Source organism: Lepisosteus platostomus, chromosome 6, assembly GCF_059453375.1.
Source record: "Lepisosteus platostomus isolate fLepPlt1 chromosome 6, fLepPlt1.hap1, whole genome shotgun sequence".
NCBI lineage: Eukaryota > Metazoa > Chordata > Actinopteri > Semionotiformes > Lepisosteidae > Lepisosteus > Lepisosteus platostomus.
In genome coordinates this window covers 4,089,472-4,108,196 of record NC_142616.1, presented here as the reverse complement: position 1 = coordinate 4,108,196, position 18,725 = coordinate 4,089,472, and the positions used below count along the sequence as shown (strand labels likewise).

Sequence of the window (18,725 nt, the reverse complement as noted above, 5' to 3'; positions counted from 1 at the left end):
CGATTGATCGATATCTGAGTAGCGAATACGGAGCAAAACGTGAGTGTGGAGAGTTAACAGAACCTGTAATGAAAGATCATGTACTCAGGGGAAGGTTGCTAAGAGAGCAAGATTTGGATGTGGAAAAAGCCGTCCGAATATGCAGGCAGCCGAAGCAGTAAAAGCGATGTGCAGGAAGAAAACTGTACGCGTGGTGACCAAAAAATGAAATAAAAAAACATGCAATTACTGAGAGAAATAAAACGGTAATAAACAAACGCATACACAGAGCATGCATGTGGACATAGCGGATTACAGCTCTCTCCTAGACAGTGCCCAGTTTATGGGAAAGTTTGTAAGAAATGTCGAAAGCTCAGACTATTTGCACGATGCTGTGCAGATCCAGCTATTCCGAATGAGCGAGGGAGACTGCAGTAGTTCACTCCAGCGGCTGCGGGAGACCGCAGCTATTTAGAAAGTTTCAGTGGTGTGACTGCAGTGCTTTGTAAAGCCACCAGGTGGAGCAATTAAGTTTAACGTGGCTCGTGGAGCAGTTGGGCTGTTGCCAGAAAACGCCGGTTTCCATTCCTGGTCAGTGCTGAGGGACCATCCTTTTCCAGTTATAGAATTAAGTTGTATGCTGTTTAGGCTTATTAATTTTAAACTGTTATTATACTGGAGCTTGTGAATGTGATGTGCCTCTTTCAGGTGTACATCCACATAGAGAAAATTCAGAGGATTTTGTGGTAGCAGAAAATAACAGAACTGTAATGTAATACGTACCTAATGTACACACAGTAGATGGTAGTGATAGCTAAATATGAAAACGTACACAACAGTTCCACCCTCTTCATAAATATTTTATGCTTCAAAGTCCTTAAATGGTGACTTACGGTGGATTATGGTTTTACTTTGCTTGTTCTGACATCATATACAGTTTATGTACTGAACTTCATAAAAAGTTACTGTATAATGTGTTATCCTTTTCTTAGAATACGTATTAAGAGCACCACTTGCTGTTATTGTAAAAGATGTTGTGCTGATTTAATACCACTTGATAGTAAAATTAATATGGAATCATGTAACTAAGCAGCTAAAATATCACAAGTAGTTGTTTTGGAAACGGGTAACTTGTGTTACCAAGTTGAATACTTTGATGCATAAAATCTTTATAAAGACGGTGAAATACTGTTGTGTACTTTTGACCAACTGAGTAATCTTGCTTTTACGAAATATACCTACTTCTTAATCCATTTAATGTTTAACATGCTGTAAAACAGTTTAGAATTATTAAAAGTCTAACAGTATACAACTTTAATTCTGTAATTGGTAAAAGATTGTCCCTCAGCAGTGACCAGGGTTCGAAACCGGGTGTTTTCTAGCGACAGCCCAAATGCCGCACATGAGACGTTAAACTTTCCCAGCTCCACCTGGCGGTTCTGCAAGGCATTTAAAAACGTGGTACATTGCGGTACCTTGCAGATGGTGCACTGCGAATGACTGCAGCATCCCTCCCTCAGTTTGAATGGACCTGTAGATTCTTCACATTTTTATCACTACCTGTCAAGAACAACTCCGAGTATTTTAATATTTCATATATTCTGCAGATATGCCTTGTGAAAATGTGGTCTAATTACATGGAGGAAAAGTCTCCCTTCCATCCCCGAAGTTTGCTTCAATGTCCGTGTCCCAGTTCTTGAACTGAGCCCTCAGTCCCTCCTCGCTAGTCACAGGGCTCAGGGGAAGAAGGGTGTCTGTAGTTGATGCTTCTTTTTCCAGAGGCTGTGTGTGTCGGCAGTTCATTGTTAAAATAATTTTTCATTCACCGCTCGCAGTATGTTGAAATTGAATGTCATCTCCTCTATCCCTGTGCAATAGTAGTGACCCATCGTGTTCATTCATCCAGAGCAGGCTTGACTCAAGACAAGCAAAGAAAACTAAGAAAAACTTGGCCCTACTGCTCTCTGTTTATTCAAAGCTTTGTACTACTGAATACAGTTCATCTCGTCTGTCCCAGTACAGAAACGACAGTACGAGGATGTAGCATGTTCATTCACAGGAAAATAAAAAAAAAGTAAACTTGGCAACACCTCAGAACTGTGGACTATTAAATATGATGAATATTTTATTCCCCGTGGCAATTCTTCACTGCTTTGATGGGCTAGAACAATTCACGCCTCCACTCTGTGAGGAATTGGGGGTGATTTCCTTTAGCGGAGTTTCTCCCAGTAAGGGCCCATTTGGGGGCGCACCTGAGCACCCCTGAGAAACACAAATGTAGAAATGGGGCACCCCGAGCCCTTGCAGGCTTGAGCGAGGACACGCACATGAAGGGCTCAAGACCGCTGAGTGTGCACATGGAGACACGGTCTCAGGAAACCTGCAGGACTCCAGGACTGGAGCTGGGTCCTATGTGTCTCGTGCTGACTGCCCACATGCTGTGCTATTAACAGGGTGAAACGGGACCTTATCAAGAGATACAGTTGGCAGCTGTGGAATCTCATCTGCTATGTGCTCCTGTGGAGTGAGCTTGACAGGTTAGAAAGAAATGGCCAGCAGCCATGTCACCCTGCAGTTCACAGCTGGCAGCCCACTAAAGCTCAGCAGTGTGAGCCTGGTCAGTACCTGGATGAGAGACCTCCTGGGAAAAAGTAAAGATGCTGCTGGAAGAGGTGTGAGTGGGGCCAGCAGGAGGCGCTCACCCTGCAGTCTCTGTGGGTCCTAATTCCCCAGTATAGTTTAAAAAAAAAAAAAAAAAAGCTCTTGTCTTTCAGAGGAGACATAAAACCGAGGTCCTGACTCTCTTTGGTCATTACAAATCCCAGGGTGTTTCTTGAAAAGAGTTGGGGTGTTACCCTGGTGCCCTGGCCAAATTTCCTAACTCTGGCCTTTACCAATCATGGCCTCCTAATATTCCCCTCTGCTCTCCTCCTCACTGAGAGCTGGTGTGTGGGGAGTGTACTGGAACACTGTGGTTACTGTTGCATCATCCAGGTGAGGCTGCCCACTGGTGGGGTGGAGGGGATCCCCATTACCTGTTAAGAGGCGGTCAGCAGTAGGGACAGGACAGCCAGCAGCAGGACAGTGTGTCCCAGGGAGGGGGCACTGCTAGGGGCGCGGGTGGTGGTGACCACGGTGTTGGGGTTGATGAGAGTTGCTCTCTGAAGGGGTTGTTCTGTTGTGTAACATTATTCCTGTCTTTTTGGCTCTGGTCATGGTCCTGACCTGGACTCAAGGTGTGTGCAATCACGTATGTATCAGTATCTGAAAATGACTCTGATCCTGAGACTCTCTATTAATATTCATGTTGTTACGACCCCAAGTGTCTAGGGGTAAAGGGGTGTAACAGTTAGGATAACTTTGGAAGCAGGTGGGTTCTGGTGAGGGACTAGGAAGCGTGTCAACAAGGGTCGGTACAGAAGTGATGATCTTAAGGTGAATAAGTGAGTGGTATGTGATAGGACACAATAACACACAGGGTAAGGGAACTAGAGTTGTGCCAAAGAAAAGAAAAGAAACAAAATGGAGCTGGCTAAGAAAGTGAGGGAAAGCTGACCTGACTACAGAAGAAAACCCAAAACACACGGTCTTCGGCGTCTTCAACACCCTAGCTAACCTCCACTGACTACCAAAACCACACAAGACAAACAGCACTCACCCGTACTAAACTAGTGTTACTAATACAAGAATCAACTGTGTGTGTGCAAAATGTACCCAACAACCTGAACTAACTCTACACAGAAGTTGACAGAAATACATGTGACGTACGAATACAAACAAGAGTAGACAAGTAACAGGGTACAAAAACACACAGAGGTTGATGCAATAAGTGTGGGCAAGGTAATGGCGAAATGAGGATAAACACAAACAAACGAAAGTACAAAGAGACGAACAGAAACCAGCAAAACATCAAAGCCGAAGCTATACAAAACAACGCCAACACCAAGTGGGACCAAAGTCAAACAAAAGGCCTCTTCCTTCTGAGAGCCTCCATGTTTTATACTGAATAAGATGAGTTGTGATTGGTCAAGAAGCTAATTGAAGATGATGTCATGTGGTACCAGCGGTGTAATGATGGACCAATGGGGGAGGGAGAACAATCAAACAAGAACCACACATAGACCACACACTGGGAAGTAACACTCTTTGTGATTGAATATATACCTATTGTACTCTGCTAACCCTCACTATTCACAGTTTTATGTTTTAATAAATGTATCTCATGTACTAGAATCCATGTGTGTGTTGCTATTTTCTAATAGCCATCAAAGAATCATCTTGTGATTTACTGCTACAATTAATACAATTAATTCACTGCACCAATTAATAACTGTCCCAGTAAATGCACAAAACCCCTACATTTACTGTAGGGGATGTTTCAGAGTGAGGATGGTGCAGATTGAAATGTAAGTCGATGGCACAGAGTAGTCAGTGTGAGAGGAGCACTGCAGGTTCTGTACACGAGCTGAGAGAAAGAAACAGCTCCCCTTGCTCTTCAATGTGTAGTGCAGTGTGCTTGCTTGTTAAGCTACAGTGCTGTGCATGCTGATCTGTGAACTTTTGCGATCTATCAGGTTGGTTGTGTATTTGATATGTGGTGCTCTGTGGTTTTGTACTTAAAAGCTTCCTGAGTAACAGCGATGGCTGCTAAAATGTCTGAATTAGAGTCTGTTGTAAGTACTCTCTCTAGCAGCGACAATCCTGACTACTGGGACAGTACTGAGAAGCTGAACTTTGACGAAATTGAGAAAATTCAGGCAGAACTTTTAGCTGAGGCAACGAACCAGCTTACTAAGGTAGGTTCTGTGAACACAGTTCAGGTCCTGTCTAGGTTCACTCTAATCCCCAGTAGACAACTTGAATAGTCTTTGTCCAAGTTATCGAAGTTTCAAACGCTTCAGGGTGAACTGGAGAGGTATCAAACTGAGCTGGAGTTGAATTATTAGACCTAATCAAGGAAAAGAGAAAAGACAATGAACAATGTGAAAACCAACGCAGACGTTTCAGTGAAACTAGAGGACTTATCTGTTGAGAAAACTGTCACTGAGAAGGCTAGGAGAGGACTGGAGGTGAGCCTGGCTGAAAAGGAAAGGGAACTGGAGAGTTGATATGAACGCACCCATAAAACGTGCAAGGACTCGTTACGCGTCAGTGAGGATGAAGATGCTCAGACAGGAACTGGATGCTGCCCTGCGGGAAGCCAAACAGTTGAGACAGAGCAGGCGTTCCTCACCGCGGAGCAGTCCGGAGCGCTCGGTTAGCCGGGAGCGAAGGGCTCCGCCTGAGAGAGAGTTCTCCTGGCCAGGGTCATCGTGGGGTAGATCGCCGAGCCCTGAACGCTAGGGAGATTCAATTAGGGCACACACCTCCTGACCATAATCTCCACCATCCCTGTGTCAGCGGAGAAGCTAGGAAAATGAACCTCCATTCGCTGAGACAGCTGGTGAAGGATATAGAGAGATTGGACCTGACAGTGTCAGAGAATAATGTTGAGAGTTACATCGATGAGCTCAGGTACTCACTGCAGTTTGTGCCAGGTGCCACAGAACAAGAGAAGGTGCTGCTGGGGAAAAAAACGACCAGCATAGCCGTACGTGAGTGGATGGCTAGGCAGGAAAAGAGGTCTGTAATGACTTTGAGGAGCTGTGCCGAGCCCTGATCCAAGAGTACAGTGTGTTTATCAACCCGACATCTGCTGTAGCTGGCACCCATCATGTTAACCACGAGAGAGCTGAGTCCCCTCGCGAATATTACAAGAGACTTAGACGCACTTAGTTTGCAGGGCAAAATTACAAGGGTTGCAAAGAGAATGTAAATTTCAAGGGCTTATTCCTTGCCAATCTCCACCAGTATTTTAAATCAATCCTGAAAGACACAGCCAGCCAATGTAATGACACAGGTGAAATGTCCTCAGATTTTCTCTTTTTGGTTTAAATTCTTGCTGCTGCAGTTTGAACAAGCTGCAGGTGACTCATATCTTTCCTTGGCATTTGGGCTGTCACCAGAAAACTCCCAGTCACTGCTGAGGGACAATCTTTTTCCAATTACAGAATTACAGTTGTATATTGTTGAGACTTTTAATACTTTTAAACTGTGTATAACAGCATGTTAAACATTAAACTGATTGAAAAGTAAGTATATTTTAGAAAAGCAAGATTTCTCAGTACACAAAAGTACAAAAGTACACAAAATTCCACCTTCTTCATAAATATTTTAATCATGCATAGATATTTGGTCCATCAAAGTCTTTTTATTTACAGTGGGTTGTGACTCAGTTCCTCCAACCTGTCATTGTGAGACACTCCCTTCAGACTAAAGAGACTCAGTTCCTCCAGCCTGTCAGTGTGGGACACTCCCTTCAGACTAAAGAAACACAGTTCCTTCAGCCTGTCAGTGTGGGACACCCCCTTCAGACTAAAGAGACTCAGTTCCTCCAGCCTGTCAGTGTGGGACACCCCCTTCAGACTAAAGAGACTCAGTTCCTCCAACCTGTCAGTGTGAGACACTCCCTTCAGACTAAAGAGACTCAGTTCCTCCAGCCTGTCAGTGTGGGACACTCCCTTCAGACTAAAGAAACACAGTTCCTTCAGCCTGTCAGTGTGGGACACTCCCTTCAGACTAAAGAAACACAGTTCCTTCAGCCTGTCAGTGTGGGACACTCCCTTCAGACTAAAGAGACACAGTTCCTTTAGCCTGTCAGTGTGGGACACTCTCTTCAGTCTAAAGAGACTCCGTTCCTCCAGCCTGTCAGTGTGGGACACTCCCTTCTGACTAAAGAGACACAGTTCCTTCAGCCTGTCAGTGTGGGACACTCTCTTCAGTCTAAAGAGACTCCATTCCTCCAGCCTGTCAGTGTGGGACACTCCCTTCAGACTAAAGAAACACAGTTCCTTCAGCCTGTCAGTGTGGGACACCCCCTTCAGACTAAAGAGACTCAGTTCCTCCAGCCTGTCAGTGTGGGACACTCCCTTCAGACTAAAGAGACTCAGTTCCTCCAACCTGTCAGTGTGAGACACTCCCTTCAGACTAAAGAGACTCAGTTCCTCCAGCCTGTCAGTGTGGGACACTCCCTTCAGACTAAAGAAACACAGTTCCTTCAGCCTGTCAGTGTGGGACACTCCCTTCAGACTAAAGAGACACAGTTCCTTCAGCCTGTCAGTGTGGGACACTCTCTTCAGTCTAAAGAGACTCCGTTCCTCCAGCCTGTCAGTGTGGGACACTCCCTTCTGACTAAAGAGACACAGTTCCTTCAGCCTGTCAGTGTGGGACACTCTCTTCAGTCTAAAGAGACTCCATTCCTCCAGCCTGTCAGTGTGGGACACTCCCTACTGACTAAAGAGATTCAGTTCCTTCAGCCTGTCAGTGTGGGACACACAGACTGTATCTATTAGTCAGTCACTTTCTAGTCACCAACATTTCATTTAGTCTAGCGGACTAAATTTTAATAATTATTATAATTATTTAAATTATAATAAGTATTTTAGTTGAGACCTGTCTAATATGGAACAGACCTTTTACAACATTGTTTTTATAACATTGTAGTCATAGAGACATTTTTAGTCAAGCAGTTTAATTTATTTGTATAATAAAATGTATTTCTAAGAGAATAATTGAACAGCTCGAAGTTCGATATGTATTTTGTCAACAGTGTTTTCCGTGGTACAGCACTGCGTCACAAAGTAAACAAAGTGAAATATTTCAAATGTGGTTGGAGATACATTATTAGGAGCTTTTCAGTTTGTTCTGAGAGTTTGGACACGGATAGGATTAAAACAAAAGTGGCAAACAAGTAACGCATTGTAGCGCGTTTTGTTTCAGGACAGATTAACTGAAATAAGCTAAATATATTTATATACTGTACATCCCAAAGTTTCAAAAAGAATCCCTCAGATAATGATGTTGAATACACAAACTGCCGAAGCAGTGCAGTAATCTCCCGATGCAGTCTCTCGTGTTTCAGGTTAGTTTATATTGTAACGCAACGGGGGCTCAGGCGGGCGCCCTTGCCGCATCTGGTCGGCCCCATCCCGACTGGAGGCGCGAACCCGGGACTTCCACGTCTCTCTGCAGCGACTTAGCCCCGTGAGCTAAAGAGAGATCTCTCCACAGCCCAGTAGCTGTGGTCCTGCTATCACAGGGAAGGGCGGTGACGTCACCCGCTCTGGTACGCCGGCTCTTACACACAGTGCTTGTCGGCCGTAAGCGTTACAATATATATAAATATATTAAAACAAAAGTTGAACAAGTAACGCATTGTAGCGCGTTTTGTTTCAGGACAGAGGAACTAAAATAAGCGAAATGAAATATATTTATATACTGTACATGCCAAAGTTTCACAAATAATCCCTCAGATAATGATGTTGAATACACAAACTGCCGAAGCAGTGTAGTAATCTCCCGGTGCAGTCTCTCGTGTTTCAGGTTAGTTTATATATATTAAACACAGCTGAACTCAACACCAGGAATGAGTTTAACTTCACTTCTTACTAGAACAGCAGGTCTGTCGCCATCTTCTAACCCGCCTGCTCTAGGGAGCGTCTCACAATTACCACACTAACCAGCGCACAAGGGAGTGTGTTAAAACTACCTCTCACGACACAGTCCCTCTGTGGACAGAGAATCTTCCACACGAAATGTCCAAACGGCAGGACGGAAGACAAAACTGACACTGACCTTGGCTTTTCATATGAAGGAAAGCAGAGCTTTCACTGGCCCATTACCAAACGTTATTGGGAAATAAAATAAAGAAAAGACTAGAAAACGATCAGAGATCAATAAAACGTCTCTCACAAACCACCACAGTAAAAATAAACCCCAAACCAACATAAAATACTGAATATAGTCATGTATCCCTGTATTAAAGGGAGCCGGATATTAGACTGGCTGGAGCTGCAACTCCCATAACCACCGTGAGCCACTTCCTGTCTGCGTCACAGTCCCTGTTCCTCCTGGCTGTGGTGACGTCAGCGGGTCCCTCCCCGTTCTGGCAGCTTCACAGTCACCGGCGCGCGCAGGAGAGACTCACACGGGATTTCATTTTTAAAAGTTTATTTTCTTAAAATAGGAAAAAAAAACACGGGAGGGTTTCCAGAGATATTTACAAGTCAGGAGTACAGCAGGCTGGTAGCGAGTTATCTCGCCCTCTCTCGTACATTTTATTTTCCCCCGTTTAAATGTGTTATATCAAATTAAAAAATTTAAACACAATACAACATCATAATTTCTAAAATTACTACTGTATTTCTGACCTCACCTCACTGCCCATCAGTAAACCCGTCTCCCAGTGTGAGCAGTGGACAGAGAGCTGGGAGAGAGTCAGCCTGTGTTCATGAGTCAGTGACGTGTTTAATCTCCACACTGACAGCAGGCAGCAGCTCAAGGTCTTTATCTGAATCCCGGGTCCAGAAGACAGGATAGATCTTCTCCCCCTGAGGGAAGACCATGTCAGTGAAAGTGTAGACATGAGCTCTGGACTCCACTGTGTAAAAGGAGACCTTCCTCTCCTCAATATCCACACACACCCCCAGCTTCCTGGGCTGCAGACTGAGGGGGAGATGGGTCACAGGTGCAGTGAGAGCAGAGAAAATATCAGAGAAAACAGACTGGTAAGAGAACAGACACCAGTAACCCTGCTGGGGAGAGAAGCTGATCCCCCCTTTCCTCTCTGCAGACTCTCTGGTCACTCCTATTCTCCAGTATCGATTCACCTCCACCTCCCAGTAGTGTCTCCCTGAGGTGAAGGCCTCCCTGCTCACGACACATTCCCACTGATCAAACCTGTGAGGATTGTCAGAGAGACTCTTCCTCTGTCCCTCTCTCACTCTCTTCCCATCCTCAGACAGGCTGAGCCCACAGTGAGCTGTATCAGGGTCCAGAGTCACAGCAGCTGGGGAATAAAACACAAACATCAAAACAGGCTCCTGCCGATCACAGTCCAACTCAACTCCATCAGACTGTGAAATGTCTTTGTCCCCAAACACACCGAGAGAGAAACACCAGTCAATTACTAATGACTGCTCTTCCCTTCCAGAGAAACAACATCTTCTTCACTGTTTCACTAGTGTTACACATGGGAGTGATCCCAATATCCTCTAAATACAAACATTCAACACTTGTTTTCACAGCGATGAAACTTTATTTTTTAAACGACATTATTAATAAACACAGGACCGACCGGACTGCAGGAGAAACTACAGCCCGACCACTCGCTTTCAAACACTTCACAACCCACCACAACGACCTGTATACTGTAAGAAACTGGACAGCCTGTCTGTTAAACCGGTTTATTTCAAATCCCAGTTCAGCAGCTCGTTCATCTTCTCTGAGACCATTTTCCTGACGACGCAGAATACAAAAGTGCTGAATTCAAAGACTGTGTAATGCAAGTTTTTACAGAAAAAAAATATAATGGCAAGTCTTACTGAAATATAATAAAGCCTTAACACTTACTTTGAAAATGCGAAGAAATATCCAAAGTGTTCAGTTTAAAGCAGAAATAACACATCCAGAAACCCGGAGAGAAAGACGAGAGAAACAGAGGCGCTCATATTGACTTCAGACTGCTCGCGCTCAGCTGTCCGCCACTCTGATAGGAGACACCAGCTGTCAATCAGTGAGATCTGACCACTGAGAGACGGGGGGCGGGACTTATACATGTTCAGCGCGAATGGGGGTTTTAATCAATTCAATTCAAGAAGCTTTATTCGCATGAGCAATGAATACTGACTTAATACTCTCCTCATACTTAATACTTCAGTGTTAACTCTTGATACTTAATACTCTCCCTTTGTCTGCCGGTTAATCTAGTGAAGATCAAAGAGGTTCTTCTCAGTTCTTATTTTTTTTACTCCTGGAGAATAGAAAGGTTGTAAAAAAGAGCCAGTCCAGTATAAATATATTGGACATGGCCTAGAAAAATAGGTATCTACATATGCTACATTTTGAAAAATCACTTTTGAAGAAATGAAATGTTTTTATTCGGGGGTGGATATTTCTTCCTGTGTGGGTACTGAGTAAGATATATATATAAATCTGATGTTGCAGACTTGATGTCCAGGTGGTTCCTTGAATTCAGACCCTGAACCAGGCCTGTACTCTCCATCCTGTCCAAGGTATTGCAAGATGTTCAGGACACAAACACTCCAGGTGGGAATGACCTTTGAGGGGCTGGAGGTTAAAGAGGTTCAGCTCCCGAAAATACAATATTAACACAGCCAGAGGAAAGAGGGAAACAGAAGAAGAAAAGGTGATTTTATAATGTTTCTTCCTGCTGACCCATCAGCCTGGTTGACATGTGAAGAGAAGCAGCCATTTCTCAGACAAGAGAGAGGCCTACAGGCCCCAGAGGAGCCCCTGTACCAGAGTCCCACTGCTGCCTCTCACAAGAGGCTGTGTGTCTGTGAAACTGCAGGGGAAGAGTACTGTCATTATACCATCATTTTATTCCAACCTTTAACAGTTTTTTTCCTTAGGATTTGAATGGCTTGTTATTATGAGACTGGCTCTCTTCCCGATTCCTCCTGATATTCCACAGTTATTCCCAAATCCAGGGTCACTGGCTCTGCCACATTCAGCCTGTAGACCCTCAGTCAGGAGTGAGCAGAGACCAGAGCAAGTGGCCTTCAGGGAAAATTAGTTTTCTACACTATCAGTCCCTCCAAGAGAGACTCCTACTGGCCATTAGACTGAAAAACAGGATGGAGATAGAAATTCCCACCAGGAAACTTTGATCTTCACAGCCCACATGTAGGATGTTACAGAAACATGAGAGTGAAATACATCTCCTTCTGTTTACAGACCAGGAATGACCATCTCACACTAAAGAGACCTTCTGGTCTCAAGAACTCAATAACCCCAGGCACTATGGCTTAAAACATGCATCTATAATCAAGAAGAGAAAGACCTACCTGGAGCACTGCACAGCCACTGCCATTCTGAAACACAGCAATACAGACACTGTTAATCACAGACACACACTGAAACACAGGGATACAGACACTGTTAATCACAGACACACACTGGAACACAGAGATACAGACACTGTTAATCACAGTCATACATACGAACACAAAGATACAGACACTGTTAATCACAGTCACACACTAGAACACAGAGATACAGACACTGTTAATCACAGTCACACACCGGAACACAGAGATACTGACACTGTTAATCACAGACACACACTGGAACACAGAGATACAGACACTGTTAATCACAGTCACACACTAGAACACAGAGATACAGACACTGTTAATCACAGTCACACACTGGAACACAGAGATACAGACACTGTTAATCACAGACACACACTGGAACACAGAGATACAGACACTGTTAATCACAGTCACACACTAGAACACAGAGATACAGACACTGTCAATCACAGTCACACACTGGGCTCCACGTTGAGACAAAGATGTCACTACAATTTTCATTATGAATCTCATAGTACCACAATTCAGGGGTCAGAGGTAATTAAATTCACTGGAGACCAGTAATGCTCTCTTGAACTGGTTTTATTCAAGAGACTAAAAGTTAGAATTACAAGAGAACTTCAGATATACAGTATCAGTATTAAAAAATCAGGAGCTCAGCTTCATTCACACTGAAACCAGTGTGAAACCTCCTCTTTATTGCTCATGTTCTAAGAATTGAAAAAATACATTAGTAATAGAACTATATAAGAATGGACTACTGTGATGTGTTATTTTTATGACTTATTGTTAGTGTTGTCCAGGTTTTTCTGGTCCATCAGAATTGCCCTTTAGGGAGCTCCCTGCCCCCAAGTTCCCCAGTTTAAATACCCCTCTGTCCTCCACACACACTGACAGGGAGAGAGCTGGAGCCCAGCAGGAGCTGTGACTTTACACACAGTGGACTCACGCAGGTCAGGGATGGGGCTGCCTTCACCTGTACAGAAGAAAGGAGAGGGTCAGTACTGAGCTGTAGTGTCCTGGGGGACACTGTGTCCAGCACAGACAATACTGGGGTTATACCACAGACAGGTGAGCAGGGCAAAGGTCATGTAAAGATATAGTTTATAGTGTGACAGTGTGTGGGTTATCAGACTGTGCTGTTCGCTGGATTTATGTCCAATATCTCTGAAGGAGATTGAGCACCAGTGTGAAAACAGCTCACAACCAGCAGCCCACTGAGACCCAGCAGTGTGAGCCTGGCCAGTACCTGGAGGGGAGACTCCTGGGAGAGCTGAAGCTGCTGCTGGAAGACGTGTTAGTGGGGCCAGTAGGGGGCGCTCACCCTGCAAGCCCCAGTACAGTGACGGGTACACATATTATTCTTATTATGTAGGATCATGAGGTCAGCAGTGAAATAGTGTTCTTACCATCAGTTATGTAAATATTGTAATAATGGATTTTGTAATCTGTTTATTAAAATGCTCCACTGTGTAGGACTCATAATTTGTACCCATGACATGTAGTCTCCTACAGACTGGAAGCTTTTCATAGTAAAAAGGTTTTGATTTATGTTGGGTGATTTTATACCTCAGTCAGTCCAGCACAGACATGATTTCACTGGCTGAATGACAACATGATCACTGTGAAAGGAGATGAGGTTTTCCACAGGAATATGATGTGAACCTGCAGTGAATCTCAGTTTACACTGATTCTCATTCTTCTTACTCTTTTATCAGTGCATTTCTCACTAGGAATCAATACTCATTAATATTAGTGATCAATAGCAGTACTGTGTCTGTATCTTCAACAGGAAACAGACCTACCTGCAGAACTGCACAGCCACTGCCATTCTGAAACACAGAGATACAGATACTGTTAATCACAGTCACACACTGGAACACAGAGATACAGACACTGTTAATCACAGACACACACTGGAAGTAAGATATCAGTACAATCAGTGCTGTCTGTCAGCAGAGTTTCACACAGTGTACATACGTGATTTAGGGATAGGAGCTCGCTTCACAGCATCTACAGAAAGAGAGAGTAGATCTTTATTGTATTAAAGACCTTTATTGTTTCCTACCTGTTATTATACCAGAGTTTATCCTACAGTCTGCAGTCAGTTCATTTCAGGATCCCCAGTCTCCACTGCAGTGTGGATCAGAGTGTCAGTGAGTGTGAGCAGCAGTGGCTGTAAGACTGGAGTCTCACTCAATAAGACTAAGCAGCACAAGGCAATAAGACACACAGACACATCACAGGACACCCTGGAGTCTGGTGCTTGAGCCATTGGAAGAGGTAAGAAATAAACACAGTCTGCTGTCTCCAGCACTGAGGGATATTTCATATTTAAATAACCATCCATTGAGACTGAATTCTGTTCATTGTTCAGTCAGATGAGTGAAAGTGTGGGCTGCTCTCACACAGACTAAGGGTCCTGTACCCACAGTGACCAGTAACACTGACTGAGATACAGAGATGTCCTTCTCACTGGTCACACTGCCTGATCTGTGGACATCAGCTGGACAGTAAGGGATGACCAGTCACACTCCATGGTGAGCACATGTCCACACCAGGCATGATCCAGGAAGACTGACACACAGACAATATCAGTCTGACACAGACAGGGGCCCAGCTGGCTGAACACAAGCAGTCAGAACAGTGTCACACTGCTGAGCATCTACTTTCAAAGAAGTGGACCCTACGCAGGTATGATCACGTGTAAACAGTAAAATCCAAGGTCAAGGTCTAACAAAAAGTCAAAAACCCAAAAGGGAAATTTAAACAAAAAAAATCCAAGACAAAATCTAGAAATCAAGGTGGAAAAAGCAAGCCAAAAATCCAAAAACCTAGAGGGAGTGTTGGCAAGATATCACAATGAAAGAACCACATAACTCTCAAGGTCTAACCCACTACTGAGCACTCTGGATACAGAGCAGGGTTTAAGTAGGCTGGAGGGGAGGCCTGGTGATGGGTTAATGAGGTCTGATTAACCTACACCTCCCCAGAGCAGATGAGGTACATGCAATTGGCTTGGGTGCCCTCTGGTGGCAGGATGCTGGTACTGTAACAACCAGCTGTGTTGTTCCAGCTCTACAGACACTGTGTGTAACAGCAGGACCCCCACAGTGTCAAGATACAGACTGTTCACTCAGGACAGGGGGCTGAAGGCCTGTTGTCAGTCTGAAACGAGCCTTTTCAGACAAGAGTGAAGATATATGTCTTTGAAACATTAGAAGAGAGCAAAGAAAACTGATATTCATACAAGCAGCATTTCTTACTTTATAGTTTGTGCTGCCGATTAGTTTCTTTCACCCATGCAAGTGGTCTAAAACTAAAGTTTTCATTAAACCAACAAAACTGAGAGGGAGTCAAAACTGAGTTAGATCTCCCTATTCACATTGTTGTACAATAATTTCTCTATTTCTCTGTATCTTCTATTGCTTTTGTAAATCTTAACATTTCGCAACTGATCAAATACCTGTATATTACTGAAGAAAATAAAAGAAGGATATACAGTATTTCAGTGCAATATCATTCATTACAGTAGAGTACAGTAAACTGCAGAACAACAGCACTCAAATATAATTCATTAGTGTTTGTATTGGTGGATCTGTGATCACACAGACACAGAAGATCACTTACCCAGTTCTGCGAGGATGACAGGAATGGCTGGAAATAATAAGACATGATTTAGACCATCAGAGCTCTGGTGTCTGATGACACTCAAATTGGTTTAAGTTTTCAATTTCAAATTGGCAGTTAATAGCTCCTTCCATAAATAAACTGTAAATTATAAGAAAAATGTTAATAAACAAGTTGTTCTACGTGGACCTTCTATTATAATAACATACAGTACAATTCGGTTAGAAAACTGGTGCAGGATCATTTACAGAGGAGCTCCTGTTGAAATCACTACAGGACACAGCACAGAGAGTCTGACTGATTTACTCACCATTGAGTTTCTCCTCCCCTGTAAAGAAACACAGACAGGACAGTCAGTGACACAGCATCGGGGCTGCAGAAGCTGGAAAAATACATTAGCCATGTTTTCTCTTTCAAATATTCTATATTTCACCTAACAAAAGAACATAAGAGACAGAATCCTAGCAGGTTGTTCTGCCCATCTAGCCATACGTTCGACAGTAATTGATCAACAGATCTTATTCAAACCTTTCTGCTGTGAACTTCCACAGAACTGACCCCTCTTATTGTACCTCAGTTCTCTCTGATAGATTGGAAAGTCTGTCACTCTCTCCAGGTCATCTGTGATTTCTGTGATAGATTAGCAGGTCTGACACTCTCTACCATTCATCTGTGATTTCCCCATTAAGGGTCCCAACCCCCTCCTGTCACATGATCATGTTTGACCAATGAACACAGAGCTCATGAATACACTGTTCCAGACTGAGGGACAGTCACTGCCATCAGGGGTGAAATAGACAGGAAGGGTTGGGGGTCTTTGAATGGGCTTGACTATGGTGACAAAGATAGATACTCTGGAATCAGAGGACTGCACTGCTCTGTAAGTGAATCCTTAAACTACTGCAGCTGTGTGTGGTTGTCAAATCTTATTCTAATATTAAAATTTAAATATTTATTTACCTGTTAGTGCCTTTCTGCATTAATCATACTGTACAGTAGCAATAAACAATCTCATGAATTACAATGATTACACAAAACTCTGCACAAAGTACTGTATAGTGTTTCACAATATTGTGTAACACTAACAGAAATATTTTTATTTCATAGAGTACACAGAATTATTAGAAATTGTGTATAAATAGTAATTAGAAAAAAGTTAATTTTATTTTACATGTTGCTTATTAAAAATATACTATACACAGAGGCTTTAAGAACATATTGTACTGTAATTTATAGCAATTGTAACAATCCTGGAGCCTGAGCACCTGACCTTCATCGTCCAGCTTGCCCTCTCCTCTCTCTATAAACAGAGTCCAGTTTCCTCTCTCTGTCTCTCTGGCCATCACTCTCTCCCTCTTTACCTTCTTCCTTCCTGTCCTATCTGAGTGTCCAGCACGCCTGTGTCCCTAACAAGGACAAGAAGCCAGTTCACTGCACTCCCAGTCTCCTGCCTCTCTCGTCCTCCTGTGCAGAGGGAAACTACAGAGAATCGTTACAACATATTGTAGTTTCAAAACATAAGATCATTAGGCTAAGGAGGAAGAACAGATTAAATGGAGCTGCTTTCACAAGTTCCACTTATTTTTCTGTTTTGAACAGCGAAGGGCTGATTGTGGCTCACTGGTATAATGCAGTGAGTTTATCTCAGGGTTTGATGTGTATTATACTGTAGATGTTTGTATTATAGATGGCTGCATCTGTAGCTCTCCTGCAGGGTAGTTCTCTATCAAGACTAGAAGATGCTCTGGTTCTTGAGCTAAAATTTTTAGTTTTTTAGTTCCCACTGGCTGCATTATAAATTATCAGTTGTTATCAAGAGTAATGTCCTGAGCTGCTCATACACAGAGGGATTATAAATCCTTCCTGACACAGACATTCAGACACACGTGTCTATATATAATGAGCACATACTGTCCATTCTTCTCCACTGGATCACCAGAAGTACTGATGCTGCTACAGTAACAGCTGCTGTTAGGAAGAGAGCCACCATCCATCCAGAGGGAGCAGGGAAATAGTCTCCTGGAAAACAGGACAGGAATATTATCCCACAGCCACTGACACACAACTAGTAGGGTTTGTTACTGATAGTGTGAAGGAAGATTTTTGTTCAATTTATAATATAATGTACACATACTGTAGAATTGATGTTTAGCTGTACACTGATTCAACCCTAAATAGACACCCTGCAATATCATACTCTTCTGGGACATTTCGTTTTAGAATCATTTACTTTTTTATGTTTCTACTGCCCAGAGTAGTATTGTACATTTTGTATGGGTGTGAGTGATACTCCACTGCTCCTCTATTCGTACTGTAGTGCTGGTATGACTCTCTTTATTTGTATGGTTGTGGTTTCACTCTGCAGTGGGTAGTATAATTCTGTTAGGGTCCATGTGTGTGAGGTCTCAAGTCTCTCTACACATGTCAACCAGGAAGCCTGTATCATTATGTCTTGTAAATGAATTTACAGCCTACAAACAGCATCAAACAACATCACAATCTGACGAATTACAACTAATGCGTATAATTTTTTTTTTCAAAACAGAACAGTATAATACTGTACGTGAAGGAGTTTGTTGGACTTCACAATGTTACACAATATTACAGTGTCCTTCTTATAAAATGATGTTCATATTACACAGGTGTCTAACCCACACAGACAGCTATCAGGTCTTCCTTATCAGTGACCACCATCAGACTGGTCAAAGGTCATTAAACAGTTATGTGTGACCAACTCAATGTTTGACTACATCTGCCTGCGAGACAGATTTGATGGATAAACATCAGACACTTCAGATCACAAACTCAGCAGAGAAATCTGTGTGAGCCAAGTGAGCCACCAGCACAAAAGACTACAGTGTGGAGCAGAAATCTCTCTCTACACAGTGAGACGTAGGACTGGTGCCAGTTGAAGTGTCTCAGTCAGGGAGACTGGTTGAGCCCAGATGCTGAATCACTCCAGCTGATGTGATGATGTCACAATGGAGGCAGACTGAAGTACAAAGCTCTGCTGTTGAGAGGCAAAGATCCAGTCATGACACTGGAGAATTTAAATAGTCACAGTGCTCTTCAAATGACTCAGACAGGTCTCCCACTAGACTTGATGGGTCTTCTGTGATGAAGACATTCAGTTCAGTAGAAAGGCTGTCTTGTTGAAATCTAGTTTGTGGAGAACTGTGT

General features: G+C 43.3%; 3 protein-coding genes across 10 annotated transcripts in view; 1 reads left to right on the top strand and 2 right to left on the bottom strand.

Moving 5' to 3' along the window:
* The window catches only part of LOC148659658 (butyrophilin subfamily 1 member A1-like), a 106,584-nt gene that overhangs the window by 41,167 nt on the left and 46,692 nt on the right, over positions 1-18,725 (top strand). The gene's annotated exons all lie outside the window — the stretch shown is intronic.
* The window catches only part of LOC148659659 (butyrophilin subfamily 1 member A1-like), an 84,849-nt gene that overhangs the window by 37,799 nt on the left and 28,325 nt on the right, over positions 1-18,725 (bottom strand). The gene's annotated exons all lie outside the window — the stretch shown is intronic.
* The window catches only part of LOC148659660 (butyrophilin subfamily 1 member A1-like), a 179,114-nt gene that overhangs the window by 153,511 nt on the left and 6,878 nt on the right, over positions 1-18,725 (bottom strand). For 2 of the 7 annotated variants that reach the window (XM_088637475.1, XM_088637471.1), the window contains exons 5-12: positions 17,457-17,564; positions 15,856-15,873; positions 15,546-15,572; positions 13,896-13,928; positions 13,721-13,747; positions 12,865-12,891; positions 11,886-11,912; positions 7,533-9,865 (exon numbers count right to left, since the gene is read on the bottom strand). The exons of 1 other annotated variant lie outside the window; for it this stretch is intronic. In XM_088637475.1, coding sequence (XP_088493601.1) covers positions 9,306-9,865; positions 11,886-11,912; positions 12,865-12,891; positions 13,721-13,747; positions 13,896-13,928; positions 15,546-15,572; positions 15,856-15,873; positions 17,457-17,564 — 827 coding nt within the window. In that variant the 3' untranslated portion in view covers positions 7,533-9,305. Of the gene's footprint in view, positions 1-7,532; positions 9,866-11,885; positions 11,913-12,864; positions 12,892-13,720; positions 13,748-13,895; positions 13,929-15,545; positions 15,573-15,855; positions 15,874-17,456; positions 17,565-18,725 lie in introns of those variants that run through there. 4 more of the 7 variants (XM_088637472.1, XM_088637480.1, XM_088637473.1 and 1 more) reach the window with 3 other exon arrangements.